The 10,322-nt window shown below is 49.2% G+C and overlaps 1 protein-coding gene across 1 annotated transcript in view; it reads left to right on the top strand.

Annotated features, from left to right (window-relative positions):
- The first annotated feature begins 4,239 nt into the window (after window positions 1-4,239).
- Col22a1 (collagen type XXII alpha 1 chain) overlaps window positions 4,240-10,322 on the top strand; it is a 223,730-nt gene continuing 217,647 nt past the window's right edge. The window contains exons 1-2 of the mRNA XM_038343103.1: window positions 4,240-4,330; window positions 6,213-6,779. Of these exons, the coding sequence (XP_038199031.1) occupies window positions 4,240-4,330; window positions 6,213-6,779 (658 nt within the window). The remainder of the gene's footprint in view (window positions 4,331-6,212; window positions 6,780-10,322) is intronic.

The following is a 10,322-nucleotide window of genomic DNA, read 5'->3' as shown; positions in this document are numbered from 1 at the left end:
GGTCTCGAACTCACAGAGATCCGCCTGCCTCTGCCTTCCGAGTGCTGGGATTAAAGGCGTGCGCCACCACCGCCCGGCTTTGCCTTGGATACTTTGATTTGACTTCTGCTCAGCTTTCCAAACTCAACTCAAAGAAAAAAATCTCAGGAAGCCTGGCCTTTTCCCAAATGTTCAGGTGATAGCAGCTGTGTACCCAATTCATCTGCCTGTGCTCCCATAATTCCCTAGGCTTTCTTCTTCCTGTGCTTGCTGGAGATTTAGCTGCCATGGCATGAAGTGCATCTGAGATCCCAGAAGTCAATGAGGACCTGTCCAGGGTGACTCTGCCCTTTGCCTACCTGTCCTAGGCATGAAGTGGGAGTGAGGAATATTTACCAAATGAGCAAATCAATGCTGAAAATCTATAAACTTTCTTCTTTGTCTAGGTGGCTTTATATTTCCAGTTTTTTTTTTTTTTAAAAACTACATTTACAGGCTGGGGAGATGGATCCATGGGTAAAGTGCTTTCTGGGCAAACATGAGGAACTAAGTTCAAACATCAGAAGTTCACAGAAATGCTGTATATAGTGGCATGTGTCAGTAACCGCAGCACTGGGTAGAGGAAGAAGTAGTAGGAACTTGAGAGCTAGTCTAGCTGAAACCAGGGAGTGCACATTCACTGAGAGACTCTGTCACTAAATACATATATACATACATACATATGCACATACATACATCTATAAAACCTCTTGTTTTTTCAAGTACATACATGACTGAGTACACCCCAGAAAAAAATTTAACACTCGTGTGCACCATAGCATGTACACACACACACACACACACACACACACACACACACACTTCAAATAAAAGGATAACTGGACATTTGAATAAGCCAAATGGGCAAAGTATTTGAATAACAAACCTCATGGACCAAAGATAATGCATAGAAAACAAGAAACCATGTATCCCATTTGAGCTAGGAAAGATTGAAGGGTCAATCCACTCAGAGCTGCCGCTGACTGTGTGGTGAGGAGATTCACATGCTGTGGAGGTCAGAGGACACTGGTGCTCTTCCATAGAATAATTTGGGAACTCGCGTCAGGGTTGTTATAAAATGTGTAGGGCCCTGCAGGCATTTCCCTACACTCATGCCCCAGGAAAAGCGTTGCACATGAGTAGGGCTTAGGTACTGAAGTTTGCTCAGTAGTATCTTAAGCAAATGTAATGTCCCAGAGCAGACATTAAAAAGAGTTAAGAGCATATGGAGAATTCGAAGTTGACAGGACATATATAATGTCGGCAGAAATACATCCCTGGCATGGAAGGGAGGATATGGGGTGGCCTGGGGACTGGCCAGTAGGCTTCGACTTCAGGGCTCACCGACATCCATGAGGCTATCATCCCTCTATGCTGTAGCTTTTTGCTGGTATAATGGAGGGAGATCATGGTACCAGCATGGGGCCTGGTCCTATGGATTAAATACAGTGGAAAAAAAGGAAAGCAGCTCACCATGGGAACAGGCAGTAGTACCCCTGACTGTCAGTGACAGACACTGGGGATATCTTTACTGTTCCATTCCAGAACTGAAGATGGGGTCTGGGTACTACTGTGTCTGGAGAGAATGGCCTGGCTGATCCTGTCCCCAAGCCACAGTCTAGTCTCTGAGCTCAGCTTTCCCCTGTGGCAGCTGTTCATTGCCCGCCCTCCCTCCCTCCCTCCCTCCCTCCCTCCCTCCCTCCCTCCCTCCCTCCCTCCCTCCCTCCCTCCCTCCCTTCTTCCATTCCTCCCTCCTTCTCTCTTTATCTCCCTTTTCTTTTCTTTTATCAATATAAACTGTGTTGCTTTTTGCTAGGTTTTGTACTTGTCACCAGGGCTACAGAATCTACTAAGATCCTTTTCCCACCCTTAGAGAGCTCCCTTGACACCAAGGGGGACATGCTCATGGGTCGATGATTGCAGCATTAGGACCCGTGGAAACAAACATGGTTAAACCTGAGGTAGGGGCATAACCAGCTACAGATTGTCACTAAATTCGCAGAGATGCAGGGTTGGAGGAGGAGCCCTCCAAGTATATGCCTTCAGCCCACTAGAGGATTACAAGAGATGTGGAAAGAGGGGTCAATCTGTGAACAGAATTCAGATGACATATCTCCCTTGAATAAATTGTGGGGAGATACAGGTCACGAACAGAATCCCTTAGTCACTGGCTTGTCCCCATCTCTACTAAGGGGCTGAAGGTTCACAGACTAGACTGAAAGCCTAGCCTCAGGGATGCCTGGACTCAGTATTCATGGGGAAGACTCCCCAAATGACATGCCTGCTGGTTTCAGTGTATGCAAGCCTGACTCCACCATTGCTAGGAGTATAGCTGGCAGTAGTCAGCTCCTTCTCTGGGCAACTTATCTACACAGTGAGGGTGACCACAGCTACCCTTAAGTTGTGAGAACCTACTGAAATCCTACAGGCTCTCCAGCCCTTCGGCAAGCTGGAGACAGCATCCTAGGATGGGTGATAAAACCATAGGGTGGCAGGGGGTGTCCTGGGAACCACAAGTAACTTTGTGTGGCGGGAAGTGAGTCGTTGCTTGAGGCGAGATGGGCACAGCTATTCTCAAGTGGACCATGAGGCTTAGGTTTCTATCAAATGTATATTCAGCATGTAGTGTGTCTTTGTGTGTGTGCAAGAGTGAGAGATAGGAGACAGACAGACAGATAGACAGACAGACAGACACACCACACACACACACACACACACACACACACACACACACACACACACACGGCGGGGCGCTAGTGGTGGTATGTAGCTGCGGCATGCCAACCCATAGGTGTGGTTTCATAGACCTCTCTTTTTGTCACACAGATTGTGATATAAATGCCTGAGTCATACAACGGCCTTGAAAACAATGGCAGCATAAGTACATTTGCTCTCAACTCATTCTCTTGCCACCTGCTTGATGCTTTTTTGTTTACCAAACCCTGAAAATGTAATCATCTATTATTTGAAACATTAGGAAAATCTCCCATTTCAGCTGCTTAAGTTTGGAAGATGGGTCCTTTGGACAATTCTTATTTGCTACTCCAGTCATAGGTACTGGTTGTGCATGCATAGCCAGTAGATTCATGTGTGTAAATTTATGCCCCAGGGAGTCAGCCCCTAAGCATAAGATGATGGTAGGTGGCAGGGAAATAGGCAGAGTGACAGCCCATTGCTAAAAGGAAGGAAGTTCATTATTCACTGGACACTCCAGAGGCTAGCCCGCAGCCACATGGAGGGCCATGTCAGGGGAAAGAGCAACATTTGGGTTGATTTCCTCCAGGGCTCTTAGGCAGGAGGGAAACTTTCCCCATAGGAGAGATCTGCTGCAGACATGTATTTGTGGAAAACTGCTTGGAAGTCCAAAGTTGCCATTTTGAGCCTGCTGGGCTGGTGAGGTCAGGGGTGGCAGGCCATGGTAGGTCTGTGAGTCATGTGAATTAGGGGACTGGAATGGTACAGATGAAGGGCTTTAGGAAGAGCACAGCTGTGGGTCACCCAGGGTCAAGACCTCATTACTCCTCTCTGCAGCCTTGCCAGGACAGTGGTTGTTCCTCAGTACAGCTAGTTGGGTGGATGGGGAGGCAGATGGATGAACCAGGAAAAGAATGGACAAGATTCTTTGACTTCATTCTTTAGGAGGTTACACTGTTGGCTCTGGGGAGAGGCTACACTGTTGGCTCTGGGGAGAGGTTACACTGTTGGCTCTTGGGAGAGGTTACACTGTTGGCTCTTGGGAGAGGTTACACTCTTACTTCTGGGGAGGGGTTACACTGTTGTCTCTGGGGAGAGGTTACACTGTTGTCTCTGGGGAGAGGTTACACTCTTACCTCTGGGGAGGGGTTACACTGTTGTCTCTGGGGAGAGGTTACACTGTTGTCTCTGGGGAGAGGTCACACTGTTGGCTCTTGGGAGAGGTTACACTCTTACCTCTGGGGAGGGGTTACACTGTTGTCTCTGGAGAGGGGTTACACTGTTGGCTCTGGGAAGGGGTTACACTGTTGGCTCTTGGGAGAGGTTACACTGTTGGCTCTGGGGAGAGGCAAAGCTGAGGGCTGGAGATGGGCTGGCTCCTGCATGTGGGATTCCTCTGTTTCTCATGACCCCTCAGCTCTAGAGTGCTTCTCAGGGTCTATCTTTTTCCACACAGGAAATGCTCCACTAGATCCCGAAGCATTTCTCCCTGACCAAGATATACCTGTCCTCAAGAGCGGGAAAGCCATGGCTGTCCCCAGAAGGAGTCCTTCGGCCTGCCTTCTGTGGATGCTACTGCTGTGGGGAGGTGATGGTGGCTGTCAGGCCCAGCGTGCAGGTGGGACATTAATTTGGGGATGGTATGGTCAGCATTCATGTGTGGGTACAAGTGGAGGTGCAATCCTGTGAACTAGTTCATGACTGAGTGTACAAGAGTATCAGCAATATAGTCCGTGTATCAGTGTCCTCCAGCTGATGCGTGTGTAAGTGCCATCTATTCAGATGGGGCCTGTGAGAGCAAAATAATGTGTTAAAGAACCTGAGAGTGTGCTGTAGTGTGTGAGAGACTGTGAAAGATTGGGCCTGTGTGTAAGAATGTATGTTAGCAAATATGGTTGTGTGAAGAATTTGTAAGCGAGTGTATGTTGAGAAGGGCTATGAAGAGAGATTTTATGAGAAGGCTCTGTGAGAGAGGGTGTGTAAGAAGGTGTGTGTGTGTGGAGAGGGGGGGGCTGCTATGTGAGAGGAAGGGTACATGAAGAAATGTGAGGAGGGGTGAGAGTTTGGCTCAGCTCTCTAGATTGTATGGAGAGAGATGTCGGTGAAGGGGATTCAAGTAAAGCATTAGCTCAGGTCATGCTGTGAAGTGCATGTGTGTATCTTTCTGGGATTTGCTTTTTACTGATTTACAAATATCAAAGCAAAACAAATAAAATAATAAAAGTATTATTTCTTTCATAGCTCTGCATGCCTCAGGTTTCCTTAGGCATACCTGCAGAATTGTGGACACACCCATGCAAAGAGGGAGGGACGGAGGAAGAGAAGGAGAAAGGGAGAGGGAGAGGGAGAAAAAGAGGGAAGGGGAGAGGGAGAGAGGGAGGGTGGGAGGGAGGGAGAGAGGGGGGGGGGAACCAATGGACATACAGACAGACAGAACCAAGGTGGGAGTGGGGGGGCAGGACTGGAAAGTCTCTCCCTCCAAGCATAACACCTGAACTCCACTGGCCTCTGTTGCTCTGGTAGGAAGCACATCTTCATTGGTGAGCTGCTGCCCTTCTGCTCCCACAGTGCACTGTAGGAACCCCCATAAAGCTTAGAAAACACCATCTCTCAAACAACCTAACTGGGAAATGGATGAGTAGATCCCATATTAAGGGCTTCCTTAATGAGGAAAATACTTATATTAATGCTTGATTTTGTTTAATCAAAAGCATTATGTAGTTTATGTAAAAATTTTTTTAAAATGCATTTGAAACATTATAATACTTCTCTATTTAGGCATATTTAATATACAGATTTTACATTTGATATGCTTTGTAATGGTAAAGTGCTCCATGCAGTGGACTCTATGAAGCCTTGGAAATCTACATAAAAATTGGAAATCCACTGGGAACTTGTTTGTAGCATTCAATTAAGTGTGGGAAAGCAGACCTTAGACTACCAGGCCTGGCACATTCGCAATACCATATAAAAGTTGGGTGCGTGATAGAGCACAGGCTGTAACCCAAGCGGTGGGATGGAAGGAGGCAGAAAGATTTGAGGGACTCACTGGACAGGCAGTCAAGCCAAAATCCAGAAATCTCCAAATCTCCAAGTTCAGTGAGAGACCCTGCCTAAGACAACAGTATGGAGCAAGAAACCCAAAGTTTTCCTGTGGCTTTTGCACAGGTACTCTATGTACACAGACATGTATAACACACACACACACACACACACACACACACACACAATGATACCACTTTTTAACCAAAGTTAAAAGGAAATCTTAACACCTTGTAGTGTCCCATGGATATAAATCACTTCCGTGTGGTGTCACACATCCTCAGTTGGTCCTCACTGTAACTCTGTAAAGCCATACCCTGCTGTGGGCTGTCAGTACGAGGCAAGGCAGGCAAGCAGTCACCAGAGTGAAGTCTGAGGGGCAGGGGTTTGGAGGAAGGGAACTAAATCCCACCACCCATTCCTTCCAGTCACCCGGTCACCCTTTCTCTCCCGTGCAGGCTGCAAAAGTGTGCAGTATGACCTGGTCTTCCTCTTGGACACCTCTTCCAGTGTGGGCAAGGAGGACTTTGAGAAGGTCCGCCAGTGGGTGGCCAACCTGGTAGACACCTTTGAGGTGGGCCCTGATCACACCCGTGTGGGAGTCGTGCGCTACAGTGACCGGCCCACTACAGCCTTTGAACTGGGCCACTTCCGCTCCCGCGAGGAAGTGAAGGCGGCCGCTCGGCGCATCACCTACTATGGGGGCAACACGAACACAGGTGACGCGCTGCGTTACATCACCAGCCGAAGCTTCTCTGCCCAGGCAGGCGGCCGACCTGGGAACCGAGCCTTCAAGCAGGTGGCCATCCTATTGACGGATGGCCGTAGCCAGGACCTGGTGCTGGATGCTGCAGCTGCTGCCCATGCAGCGGGCATTCGCATTTTTGCAGTTGGTGTGGGCGCCGCCCTGAAGGAGGAGCTGGATGAGATTGCTTCAGAACCCAAGTCTGCGCATGTCTTTCACGTTTCCGACTTCAACGCCATCGACAAGATCCGTGGCAAGCTGAGGCGTCGGCTTTGCGAAAGTGAGTAGATTTGCTTCCCTGTGGAGCTTTGTTTCCTTCTGAGGCCATCCCACCTGCTTCCTACACTGGCCGCAGAAAATTCTGTGGGCAGAGATAGGCAGTGTGCCAAGCTCAGAGGAGGCGTGGGTAGGCAAGAATCAGAAGCAGGGCAAGCGAAGTCACCATTCCCTGGGGTTAGCAAAGCAAGGGGCCTAGTAACAGCCCCCACCCAGCAGAGGGTGTCCAAGCACTTGTTCGGTGTCTTCCTCCTCCAGTTGAGGTGGTGTTGGGCAGAGATGGAAAGGACTTGGGGAACTAAAGTGACCTGATCCTCTTCATCTCTTGTCTGCTGACTACCCAGAGCTCCTGAAGTTGGAGCTAGAACCCGGGTGGTCTAACTCTACAGAAGTTCATTGGGGTAAAGTTTGGGACTCTGCAAGTGCTTGTTTGATTGGCTACTGTAACCTGGCTGTGTGATGTTTTAAATTTGTACGCTCCTTACAGTAAGGAGATTTTTATTTTTAGAAATTCAAAGAATAAAATTTCCAGAGTTAAAAAATAAGAGGCAGAGCCTGATCCTGAGGCATAGCAGGTTCTCCCAGAGAGTTACGGTGAGTGACCAGGAAAGGGAACGGTGGCAGGATGGCTCCATGTATTCTGCCTGGCAGTACCCAATCATCTGTGTGGCCCAGGGACCGATGACCTCAGACATCCACAATGACCCAGGTTTTTTTGCCTAGAAATGGTGGATGTGTGGTGCTTATGGGGTTGAGTGTGGAAGAGCACAAGTGTTGGACAACAGCAGATGTACAGACACTAGCTCCAGGATTGACCTCCAGGATTTTAGAGGGGTCATTCTGAGGACAGTCCCTCCCCAAATTGGAAGTGCAGAGAGATTCCTTTCCCCAGCCTGCCTGTGGTTTTTACCTCTCACCTCTTTATTGTGGTAATACTGGGCGTTGGATAGCAGTAGATTGCCTTGTGGCTTTCCCCTCCAGGTCCAGCAAGGGCTGTGGTTGGAAGCTGGTAGGGGGAGGAGGTGCTGGGACCAGAGTTTCTGACTCCCTTACCGATTACTGCAGAGGAATGAGCCATCCCTTGATGGGAATCCCACTGGGTCCTCAGCCAGAAGTACAATCAGCTTTGGGGACTTAGGAAGGCGGTGGATAGAGCCTGGAGTGGGACTGCTGGGTGCGCCTTAGAGGGAGCAGGTCCCCGGATGTCTCTGACCTAAAACTCAGTGAGGACAAAAAAGTAGATTATTCCACAACTTGGTGTGGCTCTAGGTTTTCTTACCTTAGTGTGACGATCTGCATTGTTTACTAACCTACTGTTTAAATCAAATAGGCACATAGTGAGGTTCTATACCTGTGGGGGCCGTGTGCTGATTTCTGGACTAGTTGCGCCCCTGTAGTAGTGGATCCTTGTCCCCAAGTCGATGAAGACACATGAGCTGTGTAGTGACGCATGGAAGCAGATTGGGGCAGTGTTAGGGGAGGCACTGCTGAGAATGCAGGGGGGGGGGTCTGGGGAAGTAGCGCACTTAGGATGATAATGAATGTGTGGGACTCGGCAGATGAGATGAGGTGTGACCTAGGGCTGCTTTGACCCACCGGGGACTCTAATATCCCTGTGTACTGCAGTCACATAGAACAGTGGGCCTGCTCATTTTCCTGGAGTTTAGGAGTCTGAGTAAAGAAGATGCTGAGGGGAAGGCGAGGTCACTGTAGGGTGGCATCCAGGACCTGGACATGCTCAGATCTGGTCAGGGAGAGAGGTTGTATGAGCAGCAGGAAGAAAAGTATTGTCCCATTACAAGAAAGATGGAGTCATGCAGAGAATGAGTTTGGAAGAGACCAGCACTGACGACGTGTTCTGTTTGACAGATGAGGACCCTGGTGTCCAGAGGGCTAAGTGAAGATAACCCATATTCTGGCATGCAAACAAGGCACTGACCATGGACATAGCCATCAACTGTATGAAAGAAATGTTCGTTCCTTTTTTTCAGCTGCTAAGCTCCTAGTAGGCAGAGCTGAAGACCAGCCATCCTTAGCAGTAGAAAAGGGTAGAAGTGGTTGGAGAGGGGACTGAGCCGGAGTGGACAGCCTGGGTAGGACTGGTCTAAGGGGTTGATTAGGTTAATGCTGGCCGTAAGTCTGGGCTGAAAAGAGCCAGAGAGAGAGCAATGTCATGGCCCTGGCAGTGGGGCAGAAATCCAGCGCGTGCAAGCTCAGGGGTAAGAGCCCGAGCTGTCGTTCCAGAATGCTTTGGGAAGCCAGAGGCCTCTGGTATTGACCACTGTCATTTTGACAGTCTGCTTCAGGCTGGTTCGAGGTCTTGGCAAGGCTGAGTCTAGACCTGTAAGTACCTCTTTGCATGAGGAATGTTCTGGGAATGGCAGAAAACTTCTTCAGGGAGCTCCTGAGGCATGCTGCACAGCTCATAGGACAGCAGGGCCTGGAGCAGACTGCTGCCTCCGGGCTCCGCCCTGCCCAGGTTGGCCTTCTCCAAAAGTGACTGCTGGTAAGGGCTCACTGTCACCAGCCTTGCCTCTGAATGGAGGCAGTGCTTCAGCACACGGGTGATGGAAAACCCTGCTCCAGTGGCTTAAAGAAGACAGCTGTCTTGTTTATGTTTTGCATGTTTAGTTGTGGTTATTTTCACAGGAGACAAAAATTCTCAAAGTATAAATACGCAGTATTACTTTCTTAAAGAATCAATTTGCAGACATGAGCACTAGTACCCTCTCCCGTCACTGTGCCCTTCACAGTCACGCTATAAACTGGACACAGGATTTAGGTTTACATTTTCTTTAGGCAGGCAACTCCTGTTACCCAACTACTCTGTACCTGGAGCCCTATGGCATTTCTAGAGACATGTCTGTTTGCTAATTCATGTGTGTCTGTGTCTGTGCATTTTTGTGAAGGTATGCCCACCCGTGCATGTGCAGGGACTGGGGAAGACCATCAGCTGGTTTCCTGTTAGTTTCTGCCTGTTCCTTTGAAGCAGTCTTCCCCTGAACCTTGGGCTAAACTGGAAGCCCAAAGACCCCTGTAGACCTGTTCTGCCTACTGCAGAGCTGGCCTTACAGATGTTTGGTGCGTGGGTGCTGGGCTCATCCCTCTGGTCCTTGAGATTGCAGAGCAAGATGTCTTAACCATCAGGCCGCCTTGCCAGCCCTGGCGTTTACTTAGAATGATGAAATTGAGGTGCTTCTATGGCACAGTGAGTGAAGCTGACCCTTAGGGATTCTCCAGGTGCTGGCTGTTGTCTTACACAAATCTCTGAACAACCAGCAGTAAACATCTGTGCTGTTTCTTCTCCCCACCTATTATAGATTTCCCCTGTTGGGTTGCATGCTCTGGAATTCACTTGGTAAAGTTAGGCCTCTCCACTGCCCATTATGGTGCTCCTAGTATCTGTCCTGCAGATCTTGGCCCTGTTCCTACAGCTTCTGTCTGGGGGTAGGCAGAGTATTCCTGCATTTCTTACAGGGGTGGCAGGATGAAGACCTCGTTTACCCTGAGGCCCAGTGCCCCGCAAAACACCAGCCTGTGTCTGGCA

Source organism: Arvicola amphibius, chromosome 9, assembly GCF_903992535.2.
Source record: "Arvicola amphibius chromosome 9, mArvAmp1.2, whole genome shotgun sequence".
Classification (NCBI taxonomy): domain Eukaryota; kingdom Metazoa; phylum Chordata; class Mammalia; order Rodentia; family Cricetidae; genus Arvicola; species Arvicola amphibius.
The sequence above is the reverse complement of the archived record's forward strand: the minus strand, read 5'-3'. Positions and strand labels throughout refer to the sequence as shown.